The sequence below is a fragment of the Crocuta crocuta genome, unplaced genomic scaffold (genome assembly GCF_008692635.1).
Source record: "Crocuta crocuta isolate KB4526 unplaced genomic scaffold, BGI_CrCroc_1.0 scaffold87, whole genome shotgun sequence".
NCBI classification, from domain to species: Eukaryota; Metazoa; Chordata; class Mammalia; order Carnivora; family Hyaenidae; genus Crocuta; species Crocuta crocuta.
In genome coordinates, this window is record NW_027532166.1 from 5,641,622 (window position 1) to 5,667,042 (window position 25,421).

General features: G+C 37.0%; 1 protein-coding gene across 3 annotated transcripts in view; it reads right to left on the reverse strand.

The window, feature by feature from the left end:
- Positions 1-8,353: 8,353 nt before the first annotated feature.
- CFAP91 (cilia and flagella associated protein 91) overlaps positions 8,354-25,421 on the reverse strand; it is a 92,772-nt gene continuing 75,704 nt past the window's right edge. The window contains exons 17-18 of one of the 3 annotated variants that reach the window (XM_077776681.1): positions 19,001-19,162; positions 8,354-8,758 (exon numbers count right to left, since the gene is read on the reverse strand). In XM_077776681.1, coding sequence (XP_077632807.1) covers positions 19,002-19,162 — 161 coding nt within the window. In that variant the 3' untranslated portion in view covers positions 8,354-8,758; position 19,001. Of the gene's footprint in view, positions 8,759-10,188; positions 10,487-16,501; positions 16,561-19,000; positions 19,163-25,421 lie in introns of those variants that run through there. The other 2 variants (XM_077776678.1, XM_077776679.1) reach the window with 2 other exon arrangements.

Here is a 25,421-nt window from a genome sequence, read left to right on the forward strand (position 1 = left end):
TCAAATCCATCTGGTTCAATGTGTCCTTCAAAGCCACTGTTTCATTATTGATTTTCTGTTTGGATGATCTACCCACTGATGTAAGTGAGGTGTTAAATGTCTTGACTATTATTGTATTACTATCAACTACTTTCTTTATGTTTATTATTAGCAACTTTCTGCATTTGGGTGTTCGCATGCTGGGTGCAGAAATATTTATGATTGTTATATCTTGTTGGATCATTCCCCTTATAATTATATAATGTCCTTCTTTGTCTCTTGCTACGGTCTTTGTTTTAAAGTCTATTTTGTTGATAGAAGTATTGCTAAGCTGGCTTTCTTTTTACTTCCATTTGCATGGCTAATGTTTTTCCAGCCCTTCACTTTCAATCTGCATGTGTCTTTAGGTCTGAAATGAGTCTCTTGTAGGCAGCATATATGTATATATATTGGTCTTTTTTTTTTTTTTAGTTATTTTTATTTATTTATTTAAGCAATCTCTACACCCAATGTGGAGCTCAATCTTGCTTCTCTATCCATTCCATTACCCTATGGCTTGTGATTGCAGTATTTAGTCCATTTACATTCAAAATAATTATTCATAAGTATGTACTTATCTCCATTTACTATTTTTTTATGTTTATTTTTGTAGTTTTTCTCTATTTTCTTTTACTCTCTTCTCTCATGGTTTGCTGGCATTCTTTAGTGATGCACTTGGGTTCCTTTTTATTTTTTGCATATCTATCACTGGTTTTTGATTTGTTGTTAACATTGGGTTGGTATATAACATCTCTGCGTATAGCACTCTACATTAAATTGATGGTTGCTTAAGTTTGAATCCATTCTAAAAGCACTAAATTTTTACACTTCTTCCCCTACATTTTAGGTATATAGTGTCATGCTTTACATCCTTTTGTGAGTCCTTTGAATGATTTTTATAGATATACTTAATTTTACTGCTTTTGTGCTTACTACTTTTCTTACTCTTTTTTTTTTTAAATGTTTTATTTATTTCTAGGAGAGAGAGAGAGACAGCGTGAGCAGGGGAGGGTCAGAGAGAGACGGAGTCACAGGCTGAAACAGTCTCCTGGCTCTGAGCTGGCAGTCAGCACAGAGCCCGATGCGGGGCCCAAATCAACGAACCGAGAGATCATGACCTAAGTGAAAGTCGGACGCTTAACCGACTAAGCCACCCAGGCGCCCCTACTTTTCTTATTCTTGCTTATGGTGTTTCCTTTCCATTCAAAGAGCCCTCTTTAACATTTATTGTAAGGCTGGTTTAGTGGTGATGAATTCCTTTAACTTTTATTTGTCCAGGAAACTCTCTCTCCTATTGTGAACGAAAGCCTTGATGGATAGAGTATTATTGGTTGCAGGTTTCTTTCATTCAGTACTTTGCTTATATCATGTGTCCCTTCTGGCCTGTTTTCTGCTGAAAAATCAGCTGATATCTTTATGTGATTTCCCTTGTATGTATCTGTTTTCTTTTGCTACTTTATCACTACTTTTGCCAGTTTAATTACTTTGTGTCTTAGTGTGGACTTCCTTGGGTTGATTTTGGTGGGGGGAGCTCTCTGTGTCTCCTGGATTTGAAGTTTTGTTTCCTTCCCCAGATTCAGGAAGTTTTGAGCTACTATTTCTCCAAATAACATTTTCTCCCCACCTTTTCTCTGTCTTCTCCTTTTTGGATCTCTATAATGTGAATGTTATTATGGCTGATGGTGTGGCTGAGTTCTCTTAACCTATTTTCATTTTTTATGACTCTTTTTTTTCTCTCTCCTGTTCAGCTTGATTGCTTTCCACTACTTTGTCCTCCAGGTCACTGATCCATTCTTCTGCTTCATCGAGTCTACTATTTATTCTACCTAGTGTACTTTTAATTTTAGTTATTGAGTTCTTCATCTCTGACTGGTTCTTTTTTATATTTTCTGTCTCTTTGGTGAAGCTCTCCACTCTTTTCTCAAGTTCATTGGGTATCCTTATGGCCATTTCTTTAAATTCTCTGTCAGGCATGTTAATTATCTCCATTTTGTTTAGCTCTCTTGCTGTGATTTTTGTCTTGTTCTTTCATTTGGGATATATCCCTCTGTCTCCTCATTTTGTGTTACTCTTTGTATCTGTTTCTGTTAGTTAGGCAAGTCAGCTATATCTCCTGTTCTTGAAAGTAATGGCCGTAGGAAGAAGTGGTCCTGTAGTGGCCTGCAGTGCAGTGTCCTGTGCTCACCAGAACCTGGCACTTCAAGTGTGTCTGTCTCCTGTGTGTGTCTGCATGAGCCCTACTCTTGTGGCTGAGTCATGTTTGCCTCCAGTCCAGTCATCTGCAATGCCTCTCTTTGTCTGTTGGGGGCAGGGTTTGATTCCTGTGTTGTTCATGCACAGGCTGGGGCTACTTTGGGCTTGAGTTGAGTCAGACCAGGAGTTTTCCAGAGATGCAATAGGACAGAACTAAAAGGTGCTGTTCCTGTGTCGTACCCTGAAAAGCTTTCCTTGGTGAGTGGGGCCTGTAGTCAGACCAGATGTCTATCCCAACCCACTGCTAGAGCTGCTGTCAAACTGGTATGTGTGATTTTCTTCCCTTCTCTCTGGGTGGGAGTCATTTTAGAGTGGGCTGCCCTCTTTGGGGCCTGCTTTCACATTGCCAGGCTTGTCGTGCTGCTTTCAGTAGGCTCCTGTTAAGGGCATGTTTGCTGTGGCAGATCTGCAGGAAAATGTGGTGGTGGTGGTGGTGGTGGTGGTGGTGGTGGTGTGTGTGTTTAGTGTCAGTGATGTCCTACCCAGTCTGCTACAGGAGGGGACCTGTCACCACCTGAGAAAACTCCTGCTGAGGCTAGGCTGGAGGGGCAGTCAGCAGAAGTGGGGATGCAGGGTTTATTGTTAGCAAGCTAGATGCGAGTGTTCACACTGTGCTGGTTCTCGCAGGTGTCCTTGTATCTAAGCTGGGGGTAGGGGATGGGAATTGTGTCTATCAACTCTTTTGTTTTTGCTGAAGTTTCCCAAAGATCCCTGCCCCTCTAGCATCCACTCTGAGGTTAGTGAACAAATCTCCCTCCTGTATATGCCAGGTGTTCTTCAAACTGCCGCTTCTATGCTGTATCTCCACGGGCCTGTTTTTGGTTTTTTTTAATGCTTTCTCTTTAAGAGCAGGAATTCAGCTCTTCCAGGAGTAAGTTCCAGGTGGTAAGCCCCACTGATTGTAAGAATGCATGAAGTTAGACCCTATGGTTTTCAAAGCCAAATGTTATGGCATTCATTTTCCCAGTGTGGGTCCCTTGTGCCTGAGGTGCCTGGTGTATGGTGTGCTCCTCTCCTGTCTCCACATCTGTAGGGCCCTCCCTCCCACAGACGGTCTCATGGGTCAGTTCAGTTCCTGATCACGTCTTCTCCCTTTCTACCATTTTCAACGTGGCCTCCTCTCTACATTTAGCTGTAGAGAGTCTGTTATGCCAGTCGCTGAGTCATTTTCTGGGTTATTTATACTGATGTGGGTGTTATCTATGTGCATCAGTGGGATGGGGTGAGCCTAGGATCCTCCTACTCTGCCATCTTCCCCAGATGTCCTGTGATGACTTTCCTACCATTTTTAAGTTGTCCTTTTCTTGATTCAGCATCTGCTTGGTTGTTATAAACCTTTGACTCTTTTCAAGAGTTCTAGCAAAGTTGGTTCTAACAGTTGCTATTTGCTCTTCAGTGTTTCTATGGAGGGACAGGAGTTTGGAACTGTCCACTTTGCCAGTTTTCTAATATGACCAATGCTAGTGGATGCCTCATTTCATAATTTCTTTGTGTATGTCTCAATTCCCTTCTCTATACAAGTAAATGACACAGGTAGTTTGTAGTAAGGCTTTCCATCTGAAAAAAGTGATCAATAAAACAAGAAAAGCCCATTTCAGAAGACTAAGACTTTGCCATATTGGGCTTTTGTCCACATTGGTCATAATGGTGAACAACCTCTCCTAGAGGGAGCTATAGGCATATCAGTCTTTTCTGGTTCCTCTGCAGAGTAGTCATGAAGACATCTTCTATGTTTCATTCAAGGAACTTTATTGTTTAAGCTTGTAATTTAATTCTGAGATCGATCCTGAATTAATTTTTGTGTTTGGTGTGATGTGGGTGTCAAGGACTCATTCCCCTGTTTATTGATTCAGTTGTTCCAGCACCATTTGTTGAAAAGGCTATTTTCCCCATTACAAAGCTCTGACACCTTAGTCAAAAATCAATTAGCTGTCAGGTGTGGGCCTATATCTGGACCCGAATTCTGTAACTTTTATCTATTTATCTATACCTATGCCAACATTATGCTGTCCTTATAGCAAGTTCTGGAATCAGCTTTATAGCAAGTTTTTAAATCAGGTAGATGGCCTATTAAACTTTGCTCAAAATTGTTTTGGCTATTTCTTAGCCCTTTGTTTTACCATGTAAATTTAAAAACCAACTTATCAAAGTTAAAATGCCTGTGCTTTTTGGTGATTGCATTGAATCTGTCTATTTGGGAAGAGTCAACATCACAATAATATTGTGTGTCCCAGTTCATGAACATTGTATGTCTCTTCATATATATCTTCATTAATTGTATATCTCTTTAATTTTTTTTCACAGTGTTTTGTAGTTTTTAGTGCAGAGCTCTTCTATGCCTTTTGATAAATTTATTGAGTATTTAGGTCTTTTGATACTATTGTAAATGGAATTTAATTTTATTTGCCTCATCCAATTGTTTGTTACTAGTATATAGAAATACATATTTTTCTGTATATTTCCCTGTGTCCTGTGAGTTTGTTAAATAATTCTAGGAGTTCTTTAGTATTTCTTAGGTTGTTCTGTTAAACAATTATGATTCCTGCAAAATGTGTTTTTAGTTTTATTTTTTCCTTTCTAATCTTTATGCTTTTGTACTATTTCATTATTGCACCAATGAGAACCATTAAATGCAGTGCTGAATAGAATGGGGGGTGGGGATGAATGTCCTTGCTTTGTTACCAATCTTGGTGTAGGTGGCATTCAATATTTCATCACTGGCCATGATGTTAGCTGTAGGATTTTTTATAGATTCTTTTGTTAGATTGAAGAAGTTCTTAGTTTTAGGTTTTTGAGAATTTCTAATCCTAAATGAGTGTGAGATTTAGAATTTTATTCAATTATTAAGGACATATGCTTTTATCTTTTTTCTATTGATATGGTGAATTATATTGATTTTTGAATGTTGAACCAACCTTTCATCTTTGAAATAAATCCACTGGTCCTGATGTATTGTCTTGACTTACGTGTTTCATTTGTGTAGTGCTGGATTTGATTTGGTAACATTTTATTAATGACTTTTGCATCTATATTCATGAAGAATATGGACCTATAGCCTTATTTTCTTTTTTAATTTTTTATAACTTTATTTTCTTATCTTTGTTAGGTTTTGGTATCATGATTTTACTGGCCACTTAAAATATAATGGGAAGTTTCCTCTTTTTGTTTTTTAAAGTTTAACTATTTTTGAGAGAGAGAGGGTGACAGAAAATCCAAAGCAGACTCCTTGCTGTCAGAGTAGAGCCTGATGTGGGGCTTAAACCCACAAACTGTGAGATCATGACCTGAGCAGAAATCAAGAGTCAAACAGTCAACCAACTGAGCCACCTAGGCACCCTCCCTCTTTATTTTCTGAGTTTGCATAAAATTGGTATCAGTATCCTTAAATGTTTGGTGAATTTATGTGACTGAATTTATTTATTTGATTGGTTGATGAATTCACCACTGAAATCATCTAGTCCTGAAGGTTTCTTTGTGGGAAAATTTTTTGATAAAAAATTCAATGTACTTAACAGATATAGAGCTATTCAGATATTATATTTTATTGTTATATGTTTTGGTAAGGACTGTGTTTCAAGGACTTTGTCCATTCCATCTAAGCTCTCAAATTTATTATGTTTGTAAATATTGCCTTATTATTCTTTTAATGCCTGTAGAGTCTATAGTGACATTACTTCTTTCATTGTAGTGATACCCCTTCTCTCATTTAGACATTTGTGTTTTCTCCTTAAATTTTTAAAATGTTTGTTACTTTCGAGAGACAGAGGCAGAGCACAAATGGGGGAGGGTCAAAGACAGAGGGAGATATAGAATCCGAAGCAGGCTCCAGGCTCTGAGCTGTCAGCATGAAGGCTTCAGCCCAATGAGAGGCTCAAACCCACGAACTAAGAGATCATGACCTGAGCCAAAGCCAGATGCTTAACCGACTGAGCCACCCAGATACCCCAAGAATTGGACACTCAACAAACTGAGCCACCCAGGAACCTCTTGTGTTTTCTTTTTAAATTAGTTTTGCTAGAAATTAGTTTTATTAATCTTTTTAAATAACTAAATTTTGGCTTTATCTCTGTAAATTTTGTTTCACTGATTTCTTTTCTTACCTAAAATATCTGCCTTACTACTTACTTTGGGTTTACTTTTTCTTTTTGTATCTTTCCTATGTGGAAACTTAATTGGTTTAAACCTCTTTTCTAATAGGAGTATAATTATATCTTTCTCTCTAACTACTGCTTCAGCTGCATCCTTCAAATTTCAGAGTGCTATTTTTTCAGTCTAAATTACCTTTGATCTAAAGGTTATTTAGAAATGTATTGTTAATCTCCAGATGTTTGGGGATTTCCTTTTTTTTTTTTTTGCTCCTGATTTCCAATTTAATTATTTCTGTGGCTAAGGAACATATTTCAGAAGACTTCAATTCTTTGAAATTTTTTGAGATTTGTTTTATGGAACAGGATATGGCCTGTTTCAGCAAATGCTCTATGTACACTTGAAAAGAATATATACCTTGCAGCGGTTTGGTGTAGTGTTCTGATTAGCATTACATCAAGGCTGTAAATAGTGTTCAAATCATCTAAACCTTAAATGAGTTATTTGTTTGATCAACTACTGAGAAGAAGGTGCTACCTTTAGCATGTAATATCACAAGATCTCTCCCCTTTTTCCCACCCTAAATCAAGTCTTTCTCTGGCTGATGGGTTGGAAGACTGCCATTCATGCTGACTGAGCTGGGTGGGAGTTGCTGTTCTTGCCAGAATCTTCGGCAGGTTTTAAATTTGTTGACCATCTCTGATAGATTTCTAGTGCCCTAAAATAGGTGTTTTTGACAATTTTGTCTAGTCATATCTATTATCTCTCCATCCATCCATCATCATCATTAGTAGAGGATATTAGTGGAGGAGAGTTGACCTCTTCTATCATAATTAGAAGCTGGCTTAATGCTTATATTTTAATATAATGTCTTTAACCTTTATTAAAAATAGTGAGAACATTTCTGCATTTCCGCTAAAATCTCTGTTGGAGGTTTCTTAAGTTGTTAAATGTTTTCTGTCTAGAGTAAGTGGGATAAACTCCCTTGAGGATGTAGTATAGAAGGCCCCTGCACCCTTTATGACTTACTTGGTTCTGTCTATGGCCAAAGCACCCTGACTGACTGTGCCTGATCTCATCTGATCTCGGAAGCTAAGCAGGGTCAGGCTTGGTTAGTACTTGGAAAGGAGACTTACTTGGTTCCTTCATAACATTCACCAGTTGAATCACAAAAAGTTAAACCTTTGTTTGCTAGAAATGAATATTATAAATTAGAATTTTGTTTTTGCAAACTGATTTATTTCATACCATAAAATACCAAGACATCACATCATAAAGTATTTGCTTTTACAAACATTAAGTATGTAGAATTTCATTCAGTAAATACTTAGAGATTACCATGTGCCAGAGACTGTGTCAGGTACCAGGAATAAAACAAATGTACTCGGGAGGCACTGCTCCTGCCCTCCCCTCAGAGCTAATAGGCCAGTTGTTATAGAGATGATTATCTATAATCAAGTGTGATATCTGCTACCACAGAGGAAGTACAAGTGTTATGGTTGTGCCCAATATCTATGTTTCCTCCTACAATTTTTCCCATTTTTAGAATTTTTGAGGCTTTAGAAATAAAATATCACGAAAACTAGACTAAAGACCTGTCTCTCATGGTAAGTTTCTGAATGGTAAATACTTGGGGAGGGACAGTTTCCTTGGGAAAGGTTTCTCCTATCCTAAATCTTGAAAGTACATTAGATCACTTGGGTAGCTTAAAAAACAAAACAAAACAAACAAACAAAAAAACCCGTGCCTGGCTCCACTTCTAAAGATTCTATCTTAATTGGCCTGGAGAGGTCTAAGAACCAATGGTTTGTTTTTTTTTTTTAATTTTTATTTATTTCTAGGAGAGAGAGAGAGATAGCGTGAGCAGGGGAGGGTCAGAGAGAGAGGGAGTCACAGACTCTGAAACAGGCTCCAGTCTCTGAGCTGGCAGTCAGCACAGAGCCTGACGCGGGGCTCGAACCCACGAACCGCGAGATCATGACCTAAGCGAAAGTCGGACGCTTAACGGACTAAGCCACCCAGGCACCCCTAAGAACCAATGTTTTAAAGTACTCAATGATTTTAGCATGCAGCCACGGTTGAGAACTACTGTAGCCTTTGTTTCCAGTTCCCTCAATATTTGACACCTATAATAAAAGAAGCCTCTTTCTTCTTCAAAATGACACATGAGAACATTTTCTCTTGAAGTAGAACATCTAGGAAACACCAAAGAGAATAAAGCTCCTTCATTTGATTATTACTGAAAATTATTTTAAATTATTGGAAGTTTATAGAAAATAAATATCTTTTCTCATAAATCACACATTGACAAACCCGTAAGATATGCACATCCTGGGAGAAGGACAGCCTATTGGAATTCTTTATGACAATTTGTACAGCTTCTTTTTAAAAAGATCATACTCTGTAAAAAACAAATGCAAATGTTTATGATTATATCATCTTTTAAGAAACAATCATTATCAGACCAATATATCCAAAATATTACTGTGATGCAATTACACAGAGCTTTGGTTCAGAAGTTAGACATCCCCAAACATATCCCAGCTCTGCTAGTTATGAGTCCCATGATCCAAATATATCTTAACTCACAGGGTCTCCATTTCCAAATTACAGCACTTACAAAGTTTACATTAATAGAGTTATAATTGAAAACTTAATGTGTACACTGTAAAAAAATTCAAACTACAAAAGGATATTATTAGAAGGAAAGTATATCTATTTCCCCCCAGTTCCCATGCCTACCAACAAATACTTACCAATTTCTTATTGATCTTTCCAGAAATATTCTGTGTATATTGTAGGCATCATCCATATATACATTCATATATATGAACATATATATGTACATATGCATATATATACATATTTCTAGCTTTTAATTATGGAATATGATACATACAGGAAAATAAAACCAATGCACAGCTTAGTGAACTCATGTTAAATACTCATCTGTGTTAACTACCATACAGGTCAAGAAACCCTATAATCTCCTACTGATTGATTCCTTCACAATCACAACCCTCTCCCTACTCTTGCTTTTCTTTATATTTTTGCATCCTAAGTATGCATTTTTAAATGCCATAGTTTAGTGCTAATTTTGAAATTTACATAAAAGGACTCATACTGTAGATTTATTTTTTGGATTTGGCTTCTTTCAATGCTTATTCTATTTGTGAGATTCATCCATGTTGTATTTAGTCTGCTTCATTCATTTTAACTGCTGCATAGTAGGAATTGACAAATTTTTTTTCTGCAAAGGGCCTGATAATCAATATTTTAGGCTTTGTAGGCCAATAAAATCAAGGATATTATGTCAGTGCTCAACAAAACAAATTTTCACAAATCTCTTACTGATAAAATTCAAAAGACAGGAGTAATAATTGACTATAGTTTAACAAAATAATTATTTAATTTGAGAGAGAGAGACTGTGTGTGCACATGTTCAAACGGGAGGGGCAGACAGATAGGGGGAAAAGAATGACAAGCAGGCTTTGCATCGTCAGCACAAAGCCTGATGCAGGGCTAGATCTCACCAACTGTGAGATTGTGACCTGAGCCAAAATCAAGAGCCAAATGTTAAACTGACTGAGACACCCAGGCACCCAATGTAGTTTTTTTTGTTTTTGTTTTTTTTAATAAAATACAGGTCTACTAATGAAAAAAAAACGAAAGTCTCATTTAGGGGATAACATTTTGCTTAATTGAGATTCAGGTCATCAAAACTGATTACATATCACCATTAGCAGATAAACATTTGCATCGAAACCCTCCCTGCAACCATCTCAGTTTTGAAAATGTCACACAGATAGGTGCTGTCAATACTGATATCAATCCATGAGCATATGCTTTTATTGTGCATATTTATTGCTTGGAAGGCATTTACAGAACTCAATTAGATTCTTGTCTTGATATTTCCCTCTAAGCATGTCATTACAATGCATATTATTATCACTTCCAGTTGAAGGTTGGGTAGACATTCCTCCATTGCACAGATAAAGAGACTATGAAATAGGAAGATTTCCTTTGCACTTGTTTCAAGGTCCAAAAAAGTGCTCCTAGAAGTGTATATAAGTAGTATATAACTCAGAAATCCATAAATGGATTAAATGTCCAAAGGCACTTGCATTACCTAGGAGGAAGATAAAAGTGTTATTTAACATTATATTTGATAACTCAGTAATTTAAATTCAAAACACATTCACTGCAAATATGTTAGGAATTAAAATCTTGCTTCTTGCTTTAACTTAAAAAAAATTTGTTTTTAATTTATTTTTGAGAGAGACAGAGTGTGAACAGGGGAGGGGCGGAGAGAGAGGGAGACACACAATCCGAAGTAGGCTCCAGGCTCTGAGCTGTTAGCACAGAGCCGGACACAGGGTCTGAACTCATGAACTGCTAGATCATGACCTGAGCTGAAGCTGGATGCTCAATGGGGCGCCTGGGTGGCTTAGTCGGTTAAGCGTCCGACTTTCGCTTAGGTCATGATCTCGCGGTTCGTGGGCCCGAGCCCCGCGTCGGGCCCTGTGCTGACTGCCAGCTCGGAGCCTGGAGCCTGTTTCAGTCTGTGCCTCCCTCTCTCTCTGACCCTCCCCTGCTCACGCTCTCTCTCTCTCTCTCCTAGAAATAAATAAAACATTAAAAAATAAAAAAAAATAAAAAATAAAATGAAGTTGGATGCTCAACCAACTGAGCCACCCAGATACCCCACTTGTTTTAACTTTTGATAGCACAGGAAGTATATAAAGCACTTGCCATTACTTTGTGATTCAATGTTAGCTGTCATTGAAGTGACTTTGCCATAGTGTAAGTTCTGCATATAAACTCTGTTTTGCATTATAATTTTAGTTTTGACTCATTAAAAAATACTACCAAGTCTACAGCAAAAGCTAATTTCCAAGGCCATTCAGGATTCTATGATGGTGGATAAGAGCAGTTTTCTTAGAAAAATCTCAATCCGAGCTCAAAAACTCACAATGAAATTTAACATTGCTAAGCCATCGAGTATCAGTGAAGTAAGGCAAATCAAGATCTGCAGCTATTTCTGACAAAAAAAATTTCATGTTACAATAACATGTTACAAAAATTTCATGTTACAATTAACAATGGCTAAATCCATGAGACTGAGTGAGGATCACATCACTGAAACAGCTGGTTAAATAACACATGATAGATTCAAACATGTTTTCACCAGTAAAAGGTTTATCCACCAAAAACCTAATGCTGATGTTCTGAGGAGAAAATTGGCTTTACATTTGATGTTCCTCTCAAGTGCAATCCATCATGGTAGCCTATACTGATTTTAAGAATCTTTCTGGTTTCTGTTTCTCCTAGTAAATTAAGACCCTGCTGCCTTTGGCAAGCCGGAGCCCCAGCTTATGCCCAAACTTGGCTAATGCCCCAAGGCAAGAAAATGGCCAGTTATCTCAGATCACTTAAGAAAGACTTTTCTCCCCCCTTTTAGTTCATCTAGTCCCTTCAATTTCCACAGCTCTCCAGTGTCTTTAAAAATATGATTTTTACAACATAATTTTCACTAATTGTTGCAGCTACCTACTACATCCTACCTAGAATCAGAAGATATGTCTATTTTGTTTTATTAAATTCTGTTATTATATTATTTCTTTCCTTTTGCTTTTTTGCGTCTACTTTACTGTTTTTTTTCTAATTTCATGAAAAGGATGCTTAGTCTTTATTTTCATCTTTTCAGACAAATGCCTTACAAATTTCTAAGTGCCACATTAACTGTGTTCTGGAAGTTTGATACATACATTTTTGTCATTTTTTAAAATATTTTCTAGTTCTGTTATGACACTTTGATGAACAGATTTATATCTGTATTTAATTTTCAAATATTAGAATTATCTTGTCATTGATTTCTGGTTTCATTGCATTTTTATCAAAGAATATACTTTGTATGATTTCAACTCTTTGAAAGGGTTGACACTTGCTTTATGACAGTATACAGTCAGGTTTTGTAAATGTGTGTGTTCTTGAAAATAATATGCATTCTGTAATTGTTAGATGTAATATTCTATGAATGTGCATTAGGTCAAATTTCTTAATTACATATTTCAAATATTCCATTTTTTACTTTTTTTTCCTTTATTTGCTCCATCAGTTCCTAAGAGAGATTAAAGTTTCCTAGCATTACTTTGGATTTGTCTGTTTCTCCTTGCAGTTCTATTACATTTTCTTTAGGGGCGCCTGGGTGGCTTAGTTAAGCATCTGACTTCAGCTCAGGTCATGATCTCACAGTTCGTGGGTTCAAGCACCGAGTTGGGCTCTGTGCTGACAGCTCAGAGCCTGGAGCCTGCTTTGGATTTTGTGTCTCCCTCTCTCTCTGTCCCTCCCCCACTCACTCTCTGTCTTTGTCTCTCAAAAAAAAATGAATAAACATTAAAAAAATAGAAATAAAAATAAAATACATTTTCTTTACATAGGTTGAGGCCATGTTATTAGATTCGTATTTGTGACTCATACCTTCCTAATGAATTAAATTCATCTTTATGAAGTGTCCCTCATTTTGTCTAGTAGAGCTTTATTCCTTAAAGTCTTCTTTGCCTGATATTAATATAGTTGTATCACCTTTCCTGTGGATGATGTTTTCATGGTATCTTTTTCTCTCCTTTTAATTTGTAAGCATTCTATATTTTTATATATGCCTCTTACAAACAGCACTTATTTTTTATTCAGTATGACAAATTTTGACTTTGAGCATTTAGTTACATTTAACATAAATTCACGATGAATCAATGACAAACACCTACCATTTTATTCAGTGCTTTCTACTGGTTTTATTTCTTTCCTTTTGCTCTCCTTTCTATCTTCCTTTTCTATTGGAGGGGGGTTAATTCAATTTTCTTCTATTAGTTTAAATGTCCTACATCTTTTTACTTATTATCCTTTAGGATTTACCTTAGAGATTACAGAATGTTTTCTTGAGTTATCAAAGATAATGTTAAATACCACTTTTATCTTCCTCCTAGATAATGCAAGTGCCCTAGGACAGTTTAATCCATTTATGGATTTCTGACTTATGTGCTACTTATGTTGTATAACTAACTGTATTGCTGCTATTTTTTATTGTTGTTTTACACAGTCAGTGAATATTTATCTACCTGTTCATTTACCTCCAACTTTCCAACTTGGATAAGTTTTCTTCTTTTTGAAAAACATCCTTGTATTTTTCTTGTGGTAATTTCTTGTGGTGAAGATCTTCCAGTGACAAATTTTGTTTCATTTATCTGAAAATATCTTTCACGGTCATTCTTGAAGGATGTATTTGCAAAGTATAGAATCCTATTTAATTACACTATTTCAGCATTTTGACAATATCATTCCATTATTTTCTACCTTTGTTTCTGATGAGAAGTCAACCATCAGCTTAATTATTCCTCTTCTGAAGGTCATTCAGCCTTTTCTTCTAAAAACCTTTAAGATAGTTTTTCTTTTGTTTCCAGCAGTCATATTGAAATATATCTAGGTATAGATTTTTAATTTTTTCTGTTTGGGGCTAAGAAGGCTTCTTACATATTGAGTCTTTCATTGGTTTTAGAAAATTCACATTTCAGGGGTGTCTGGGAGGCTAAGTTGGTTAAGCATCTGACTTCAGCTCAGGTCATGATCTCATGGTTTGTGAGTTCAAGCCCCGTATCAGGCTCTCTGCTGTCACTGTGGAGCCTGCTTTGGATCCTCTGTCCCCCCCTCTCTCTGCACCTCATCTGATCACTGTCTCTCTATCAAAAATAAACACTTTTTTAATAAAAGAAAATTCACATTTCCTAAGATTTCTCCACATATTTCTTCTCTTAGCAGTCAAATATCTAAAATCAGTGGTCCATGTCTACTATCTTTTTGTCTCTTCCTAAGGATTAAGTTATTCTACACCAGTCCCTGCATCTCCTCTGTAGTTTTCATCTTTCTGTTCCTGTATTCTTTCTTAGGTAAGTTCTTCTCCTCTACCTTCTAATTTACTCGTTTTTACTTCAGCTGTGTTTATCCTGCTCTTAAATCCATGCATTGAGTTTCTCATGTTGACTACTATATTTTAGATTCTAGAATTTTTATTTTCTTCAAATCTGCTTTATCATTTTTATCATTTTCAGTTCTCTTGAAAATTTCAATATTGATTTTCATCTCTTTGAACAGAAATATCTTAGTTCAGGCTGCCATAACAAAATACCATAGAATGGGTAGCTTAAACAACAGAAATTTATTTTTTCACAGTTCTGGAGTCTAGGAGTCTAAGATGAAGATGTCAGCATGGTCAGTTTCTGGGGTGAACTCTGTTCTTGGTTTGTAGATTGCTGCCTTCTTGCCATGTCCCAACATGACAGAGGAAAAAAAAAAACAAGCTCTCTGGTGTCTCTTTTTTTAAGAGCATCGTTCCCATCATGGGGGTCTCATGATCTCATCTAATCATAATTATCTCCCACAGTCCTCATCTCTACCTGTCATCATATTAGAGGTTAGAGCTTCAAGATCTGAATTTTGGAAGGACACAAATCCATAACACTCCACCACAGTCCTGCCCTCCCCCAATTCACGTCCTTCTCACATGCAAAATACATTAATTCCATCCCAATTGCCCCCGAAGTCTTAACTAATTAGAGCACCAAGTCTTATCTAAATTTTCTCTAAATCAGGTATGGGTGAGAATCAAGGTATGATTCATCTTAAGGCAAAACTGTCTCCAGCTGTAAACAAGATAAATCATGTACTTCTAAAATATAATGGCAGAACAAACATAGAATATTTATTCTCATTCTAAAAGGGAGAAATCAGAAAGAAGAAAGGAGTAATGAATGGGTCCCAAATAAGTGCAAAGCCTAGCTAGACAAATTCTATCAGATTCTTAAGCTTGAAATTAATCCTCTCTGCCTCAATGTCCTACCTTCCAGGTCCACTGGGATGCAGCATTACTCCCATGCATCAGGAGGATGGCCCCAATCCTTTGGTTCTGCTATGTTCCATCCTCATGACTTTTGGTAAGGGTCCTGTCACTGCACCTCTGCCTGGGTAGGGTCCCATAGGTGGTCTTACCCTTAAGGTTCTGCATTAAGGCCATCTGACCTTTTGAAACTGAGGCAGTGGCCCTGATAATCTCTCAATTTGATGCTTTTGCACCATAGTAGCTCTGTTGGCACAACCTGTCAGAGCCAAGAGGTCTGATAGCCTTCTTTCATTTCATCCTGTCTCCATTGCCTTCAGTTCAAACTGGCAGTATTCCTACTCTTATAATCCTATAGGCTCCTTATCAAATAGCTATTTAGTCACACCCTTAGTGTTCTTTTCAGAATACACTTTCTCATTTTTTTTTATGTTTTATTTATTTCTAGGAGAGAGAGAGAGAGAGATAGCGTGAGCAGGGGAGGGTCAGAGAGAGAGGGAGACACAGACTCTGAAACAGGCTCCAGGCTCTGAGCTGGCAGTCAGCACAGAGCCCGACGCGGGGCTCGAACCCACGAACCGCGAGATCATGAAGTAAGTGAAAGTTGGACGCTTAACCGACTAAGCCACCCAGGCACCCCAACTTTTTCATTTTTTTGAAATATGGATAGGCTGAGAATTTTCCAAATGTTCAAGTTCCTATTTCTTTTTGCTTAACAATTCCTTCTTGATTTCCTCTCTCTCCCTTCAATATTTTACTATCAGCAATCAGGAGGAACCAAGTCAGTCCTTCAATACTTTGCTTAGAAGTCTTCTCAGCCAACTATCCGATTTCATAGCTCACAAGTTCTACCTTCCACAAAACTCTACGACAAAGTTCAGCCAAATTATTTCCCACTTTATAAGTAATTGCCTTCCATCTAGTTTCCAGTAACACATTTCCTATCTCTGACACCTTACCAGAATTGCCCTTAATATCCATGATTTCTAACATATACCTCACAACTCTCCTGCCTCTAGCCATTCTCTAGTTCCAAAGCTGCTTCCACATGTTTAAATATTTGTTATAGCAGCTTTCCACTCCTGGTACCAAAATCTGTCTTAGATTAGGAAGCCATAACAACATAGACTGGGTGGCTAAAACAATAGAAATGTATTTGCTCATAATTCCGGAGGCTAGAAGTCCATAGCAGTAAGCCCAGTTATTTTTAAATCTAATAATTCCAATATTTTAGATCCATTTAGGTTTGTTTCTATTACCTGTAATTTCTGCTACTGCTTGTTCTCATGTACCTGGATATCCTTGATCATGTTCTGGAAAATGTATATAAAAAACTGTTTTTCAGAGGAGGACTAGGATGGTGTCAGCTTTCTACAAAGAGAATTTAAGTTTTGCTTCTGACAAGTTTTCTGACGCAACAGGAATCAATGATCTCTTTAATTCAATTTCTGCAACTGAGATTTTTTTTTTAGATCATTCAGATGAATGAAAGCTAAACTGTAGTCTTTGTGAGGGACAGTTATTTCCAACTAACCCTTACTACTGGCACACAGTCTTTTAGAGTCCCAACCCATTGGAAGTGGCTTACCAGGGCCTCCAACTTGACTCCAGTTTTTGTCCCCTTAGTTTTACAAAGCTTGGTGAAAGCATCACTCAGCTTTTCAACCAGATTTTCTAGAATTTGCATATTCCTCCAGGAAAAAAAAAGTGGTTCTAAATGCCAGAACCAACTCTCTTAATTTGTCTTCTCCTAGATATTCGCCTAGAAATTCCTCACTATTAGCTCTCTACTGTTTTCAAGCTGATTAAAAATATTTTTAAATCAATGATCCATGTTTACATCCCTTAGCATTATTAAATAATCTCACATCTGTCCTTCCCTCCTTCCCACAGAGAGGGGAGAGAGAGTAATACATACTATGAGGGCAACTAAACATCATGTTCCAAACATTTTTTTTAAGTTTATTTATTTTTGAGAGAGAGAGGGAGACACTGAGCACAAACAGAGGAGGGGCAGAAAGAGAGGAGATAGAGGCTAATCTATCTCCCAGCCTAATGCAGGCTCGAAATCACAAACTCTGAGATCATGACCTGTGCTGAAATCAAGAGTCTGACACTTAACCGACTGAGCCACCCATGTACCCCTTTCTTCTAAACATTTAATAAAGCAGTAAAGAGATACTTTATACTCAGAAGTAAATGCACACATAGTCAATTTAAACTATGTACATTATTAACCTTATTAAATTTACATATAAGAAAAATGACCAAATATTAAGGGTGATTTCATCACAATAAGATAGGCAAAATGCTATGGTCCTTGAATTTATATTATATACATGTATGGATAACATTCCATGTAAATACATGGTTTATATCTTCAGTGATTTCAGAGGTTATTTTTATTAATTAAAAACAAAAGGTTTTCTGCTATAATTTACAGCCATAGCTAGATATTTAGGAGTCCTTTATCTGTTTTCTCTCTGCTTTCCTTCTTAACTGCCCCCTCATCTCAACATTCCTTCCATGATCCTCTTCAGCTCCCAATAGATTCCACTGCAGATGTTCTGTTGGTCACATAAGTGCAGGCAAACCTCTAGTGAAGGGGAATTATTATATAAGATTATACATTTAGTGGCAGAGCTGGCCAACACTCAAACCTTCTGAATGCCAGGCTCAAATTTGCCCCTAAGCCTTGTGCCTTCCCTATCCTGACAGCATGCCAAGCCAAAATAGCAGATGATGTGCTTCCATTAGAGGAGGGTTGAGGGAGAAGGTACAGCCAAAGCCAAAGGGTTCACTTCCTTTCTTATGAGAATTCTCATGAGAAATTGACTTTTTAACTCTGCTCTCCTAATAATTTGATAAGGTAGTCTCAACTATGTTACTAAGCAACACTGCTTGACCCCTGATTGATAACTAGCATCTAATTGGAAGGAATTATAAATGAACTATTGATACCTAATAGGAAACCACAGGTTTGAGCTTTCCTGAGTGTGCTGACTTCTCTGACTATATGAATCCATTAGGAGGACCCTGGAAACGATGCCTATGGAATCATTACAAGATATACTGGCCTCTGAGGCATGTAAACCAGGGAAGGTCCTGCACCTACATAATGTGAATTTCTTTTCCTTGCACCTGAGCTTTGCAAGCAGGGGACTAAAGAAAATAGCTTGTGTTCTTGTATGTGGATATGGCAAGAGCTTCCATAGGGAGAGAAACACCTGACGCTGCCCTGCTTGAAGCCATGGTTCCTGTCTTACATCTTTCTGAGTAGATTGATACTCAAATCATATCAAACCCGGTCTGTTTGCCTTGTGGGCAGGAATGTTTAGTTGAGCCTAAGACCAACTCCTAGTGGGCTAGAATTGGGCAGGCTATGCCTAATGCTATGCTTACAACTAGCATGGCAAGATAGGGATAGCTTGTCTACTCCTTTTAACACAGACACATATTATAGCTTATTTGTGATGGAGTACCATCATGTATCATAAGGACCCATAAAAAATAATCTGGAATCCTGTTTTCTGGTCACAAGAGTCCAATTGCTATAATATCAACTCTTTTCTCTAATAATTTCAATAGAAGATTCCATAACCTAGATGCAGTGTGCCAATTTAAAGGGGAGTGTTTCACTTTCTTAAACAGTGGACAGTCTTTCCACATTACAGTTTTTAGAGTATGGCAGAGAGCTGAATGATGCTGCCTCTCCTCCTCTCTGCTTCCTTTCAGGTGAAAAATCAAACTCACCTTAGTTGCTTTTCTCATTTTGAGTTTCTTCCTCTAGTAACTTGTCAGTGTCTGAAACCTCATCTTTCTGTTGCTCAACAAAATTCTTTCGGAGCATGGCTTCCGTGTGTCTGTGGATGATCTGATGGGCTGCAAGGATATGCTTCCGCTGTGCGTTCCTCACTGTACCAAAGTGACAAAAATTGTTACTCTGAAAGTCTGAACAAAATCATTCCCAGAGATTTTCAAGAAGGTAGTGACAGAAATGATAACTTTGTAAACCACATATTCCCTTGCTTAAGGCTGATTGGATTAAATGAAAATTAACTGCTGTTTTAAAAGTATACCTTCTACAGGTAACTTGACCCAAAATTTGTTTTTTTGAAGTTTATTTATTTTGAGAGAGAGAGCAGGGGAAGAGAGAGAATAAGAAAGCACAGCATGAGCAGGTGAAGGGCAGAGAGAGAATCCCATGCAGGCTCCGCAGTGATAGCATACGGAACCTGACGCAGGGCTTAATCTGGTGAATGGCAAGATCATGACATGGGCTGAAATCAAGAATCAGATGCTTAACCAACTGAGCTACCCTGGTGCCCCAAAATGTATTACTGCTGCTCCTCTTTTCCCACTCCAGCTCAGTCCAGCCATACTCCTCCCACCACGCTTACCTCTATTCCCCTCCTCCTCAGCTTCCCTTATCTGCCATATCTGCGCTCCAAATCCTACCCTTTCTGCAAAGCCCAACTCAGGTCCCAGCTCCTCCAGAAGCCTCCTCTGACTGTGTCAGTCCACATTTACCATTGCCACACTTGAGTTTATACAAACCATGCAGCACCGAAGCACTTGATGTGAGTTCCATTTTGTTTTTTAACTAGATTGTAAATGACTTAGAGAACTTGTCTCAACTTCTGTGTTCCTAATATGGAGGACACTTGTTGACTGATGATGAGTTTCTAAGCCCATAGCTATATAAGGTGGTCTCAGTCCATATTTTAAGAATATTTATTATTAAGGATTAGTACATTAAGCATCCCATTTCACTTGGATGCCAGGCATTGATTTAAACCACCACACAACCCTAAAAGAGAGTATTATTAATGTCCCCATTTTCAGATGAGGAAGCCGAGACACAGAGAGATTAGGTAATTTGCCCCAAGTCACACAGCTAGTAAAGGACAGTAAGAAGTACTGTGGATTCTGTGCTATGCAGGTATCAACAAGTTTATATAGGATAAATCACACAGCAATTTACCCTTCACAGTACTATGGTTGAAAGAATGGGGACTTTGGAGTTATAGAGACCATCGTTCAAATCTGTAAGTCATATGTCTCTAAGCACTAATTTCTATAACTGAAAATGAGAATACACTTACAGCTACTGTAAGAAATTGAGACATGGCATTTATTTATATATTTATTTAAAACATTTATTTATTTTGAGAGAGCAAGTGAGAGAGTGAGCGACAGCATGCAAGCAGGGGAAGGGCACAGAGAGAGGGAAACCGAGAATCCCAAGCCCCAATGTGAGGCTCAATCCCATGAACTGTGAGATCATGACCTGAACAGCAATCAAGAGTCAGATACTTAACTGACTGAGCCACCCAGGTGCCCCAAGATAAGGTACTTTTTAAATGCTTAGTATAGTGTCTAGAACTTAGCATGCACTTAAAAACTGGTGTTTAGTCTCTGGGAAACAATATAGAGGTTCCTCAAAAAATTAAAAGTAGAACTATCCCACAACCCAGGAATTGCACTACTAGGTATTTATCCAAAGGATACAAAAATGTTGACTTGAAGAGGCACAAGCACCCCAATGTTTATAGCAGCACTATTGACAGTAGCCAAATTATGGGAAGAGCCCATATGTCCATTGACTGATGAATGGATAAAGATGTGGTATATATATTCAATGGAATATTACTCAGCAATAAAAAAGAATGAAATCTTACCATTTGAATTAAGAGTATATTATGCTAAGTGAAATAGGTCAGAGAAAGACAAATATCACATGATTTCACTATGTGGAATTTAAGATACAAAACAGATAAACATAAGAGAAGGGAAGCAAAAATAATATAAACACAGAGTGGGAGACAAGCCATTAGAGACTCCTAAATACAGATAACAAACTGAGGGTTCCTGGTGGGGTGCTGGGTGGGGAGAGAGGGGGCTGAAATGGTGAGGTGAATTAAGGAAGACCCTGGTTAAGATGAGCACTGGGTGTTATATGTAAGTGATAAATCACTAAATTATATTCCTGAAAAAATATATTTTGATTAAAAATAGAAATAAAATAATTGGTATTTATTGTTATTTTACATCTGTATACAGGTCTCTTCAAGGTCTTTTTGATCTATCACATCTTAGAAAAATGAAGTATCACAAAATGGTCTGTATATATTATCTTAATTTAGGGTAAAGAGAATATATAATACATATAGTTCTCTTATTTGAAAAGAGAAACAGAAGTATGCTCCCTTACACATGGCTTTCTCCATTTGGTAGACATACAAAGGGAAGAGGCTAAGGACATGCCCAGTTTACCCACAGATTCCTTCAGCTCCAGTACCCCTCCAGCTTCTTCCCTCAGAGCCTGGAGAAGCTAGGGGAGAGAGTCACAAACTAGTAGCTATTAAACCCACTATTTCCTTGCCTTTTTCAATTCCCTCAGGTAAAACTGAACTGAAGCAGGCTGACCTCACTCTGGACCTCAAAAAATTAAAAAGGTGTTGCATATTTTCTTAAAGCTCTGAAAACACATGATCCCTTCTATCAGGTGACACAGAAATATTATTTTATCTGAAAATTAAATATTGTTAGAATCAGCACTATCCTACACGGTTGACAGGAATATGAATCAGAACAATCTTCTTGTGGGGGCAATTTGGTAGTATCTAGCAAAACTAAATTGCATATACCCTATTTCCAGTGCTGTGCTGCTAGGAATTTACTGTCAGAACCATGACCAGGATATATGTAAAATCTATTGACCGCAACACTGCTAGTATAGGAAAACACACTGAAAGAAAGTAAATGTTTATCACTAGAGGGCACCGGTTTAAAATTACAGTACAGTTATGTAATGGGAAAATAGGATATTTCCTTGTTCTCTTCAAGTGCATTAGAACTCCACCATTCCTTTATCTCTATTAGGTGATATGAAATGGTATACCTAAACCTGTCCAGAATTTCCCTGCACAACATGGAAACCTTTGGAGCTGTTATTTCACTATTTTTTTCCATTTGATTATTTTTTGATTGTGAACATTTCAGGCTTATAAAGATCATTCTTTCTCTTTTAAAATTCCAGTATAATATAGTATTATATTAGTTTCAGAGGTACAATATAGTAATTAAACAATTCTATACATTACTCAGTGTTCATCACGTTGTGTACTCTTAATCCACTTCACCTACTTCACCCATTCACTCCTGACTGGTAACCTCCAGTTCTCTATATTTAGGAGTCCACTTATGTACTTTTTTCCTTTGTTCATTTGTTCTGTTCTTGTTATGTAACATGAGTGAAATCATATGGTATTGGTCTTTCTTTGACATATTTCACTTTGCATTATCCCCTCTAGATCAATCTGTGTTGTTGCAAATGGCAAAATTTCATTCTTTTTTATGGCTAGGTAATATGCCATGGTGGATATAAACCAGATCTTCTTTATCCATTCATCTATCAATGGATACTTAGGCTTGCTTCCATAATTTGGTTATTGTAAATAAGGCTGCAATAAACACAGGGGTGTATATATCTTTTCAAATTAGTGTTTTCATATCCTTTGGGTAAATACCCACTGGCGGAATTACTGGATCGTATAGTAATTCTATTTTTTATTTTTTTGAGGAACCTCCATGCTGTCTGTACAGTGGCTACACCAGTTTGCATTCCCATCAACAGTGCACGAGGGTTCCTTTTTCTCCACATCCTTGCAAACACTTGTTTTTGCCTTCTATTTTAGCCATCCTGACTGGTAGGAGGGAATATCTCACCACGGTTTTAATTGCATTTCCCTGATTATTAGTAATGTGAGCATTGTTTCATGTGTCTATTGGCCACCTTTATGTCTTCTTTGGAGAAATGTCTGTTCATGTCTTCTGCCTATTTTTAAACTGGATTGTTTTCTGGTGTTGAGTTGTAAAAGTTCTTTAGATGTTTTGGATACTAACCCTTTATCAGATATGTTAGTTGCAAATATCTTCTATTCAATTGGTTGGCTTTTAATTTTGCTGAATGTTTCATTTGTGGTGCAAGAGATTTTTATTTTGATGCAGTCCTCATAGTTTATTTTTCCTTTTATTTTCCTTGCTTCAGGAGAGATATTTAGAAAAATGTTGCCAAGGCCGATGTCAGAGAAATTGCTGCTTGTGCCGTCTTCTAGAATTTGTATGGGTTTAGGTCTCACATTTGGGTTCCTAATACATTCTGAATGTATTTTTGTATGTAAGAAAGTAGTCCAGTTCTATTCTTTTGCATGTAGCTATCCAGTTTTCCCAACACCATTTGTTGAAGAGACTGTCTTTCCCCCCCTGTACATTCTTACCTCCTTCATAAAAAATTAGTTGACCATATAATCATGGGTTTATTTCTGGGCTCTCTATTCTGTTCCATTGATCTATGAGTCTGTTTTTTTGTGCCAGTACCTTACTGTTTTGACTACTACACCTTTGTAGTGTTCTTGAAACCCGGGATTGTGATACCTCCAGTTTTTCCCTTTCAAGACTGTCTTGGCCATTCAGGGTCTTTTGTGGTTCTATACAAATTTTAGTTGTTTCAGTTCTGTGAAAAATGCTGTTGGTATTTTGATATGTAGATTGCTTTGTGGAGTGTGAATATTTAACAATATTTGTTCTCCCAACCTATGAACATGGAATGTTTTTCCATTTCTTTGTGTCTTCTTCAATTTCTTTCATCAATGTCTTAAAATGTTCAGGGTATAGGTGTGTCACCTCCTTAGTTAAGTTTATTGCTAGGTTTTTAATTCTTTTTGGTGTAATTATAAATAGGATTGCTTTCTTAATTTCTCTTTCTGCTACTTCATTTTTAATAAATATAAAAATGCCAATGATTTCTGCATATTGAATTTGTATCCTGCAACCCTACCAAATTCATTTATCAGATCTAGTGAGTTTTTGTGGAGTCTTTAGGTTTTCCTCTATGTATTATCATGTCACCTGCAAATAGTGAAAATTTTAGTTCTTACTAATTTGGATGCCTTTTATTTCTTTTTGTTGTCTGACTGCTGTGACTACAACTTCTGGTACTATGTTAAATAAAACTGGTGAAAGTGGACATTCTTGTCTTATTCCTGATTTTAGGAGGAAAGCTCTCAGTTTTGCATAACTAAGTATAATGTCAGTTGTGGGGGTTTTTATATATAGCCTTTATTATGTTGAGGTATGTTTCCTCTAAACCTACTTTGTTGAGGGTTTTTATCATGAATGGATGCTGTACTTAAATGCTTTTTCTGCATCTATTGAAATGATATTGTTTTTATACTTGTTGATGTGATGTGTCACATTGATTTGCAAATACTGAACCATCACCAGGAAGAAATCCCACTTGATCACAGTGAATGCTTTTCTTTTTCTTTTTTTAATGTATTGTTGGTTTTGGTTTGCTAATATTTTATTGAGGATTTTTGCATCTATGTTCATCAGAGATATTGGCCTGTAGTTCTCTTGCAGTGTCTTTATCTGGTTTTGGTATCAGGGTATATCTGGCTTCATAGAATATATGTGAAAGCTTTCCCTCCTCTTCTATTTTTTGAAATAGTTTGAGAAAAATAACTCGTCTTTAAATATTTGCTAGAATTCACCTGTGAAGCCATCTGGTCCTAAACTTTTGTTTGTTGTGGGTTTGTTTGCTTTTATTACTGATTCAAACTACCATACTGGTAATTAGTCTGTTCAAATTTGATATTTCTTCCTGATCTAGTTTGGGAGGGTTATATATTTCTTGGAATTTATCCATTTCTTCTATGTTGTCCAGTTTGTTGCCATATAATTTTTCATAATTTTATCATAGCCCTTAGTATTTCTGTGGTTTCAGTTGTTATTTCTATTTTCTGATTTTATGTGAGTCGCCCCCCCCCCACCTTTTTTTTTTAAGAGAGAGAGAGTGAGAGTGAGGGAGTAGGGAAGTAAAGAGAGAGGGGGAGAGAGTAAATCTTAGGCAGGCTCCATGCACAGGGTGGAGCTTAACTTGGGGCTAGATCTCATAACCCTGAGATCATAACCTGAGCCAAAATCAATGAGTTGGATGCTTAACCAACTAAGCCACCCACATGCACTATTCTCTTTTTGTTGGTGAGTCTGACTAAAGGTTTATCAATTTTTAAAAATATTTTCAAAGAACCGGCTCCTGGTTTCCTTGATTTCTTCTATTGTTTTTAGTTTCTATTTATTTCTTCTCTAATCTTTATTATTTCCTTCC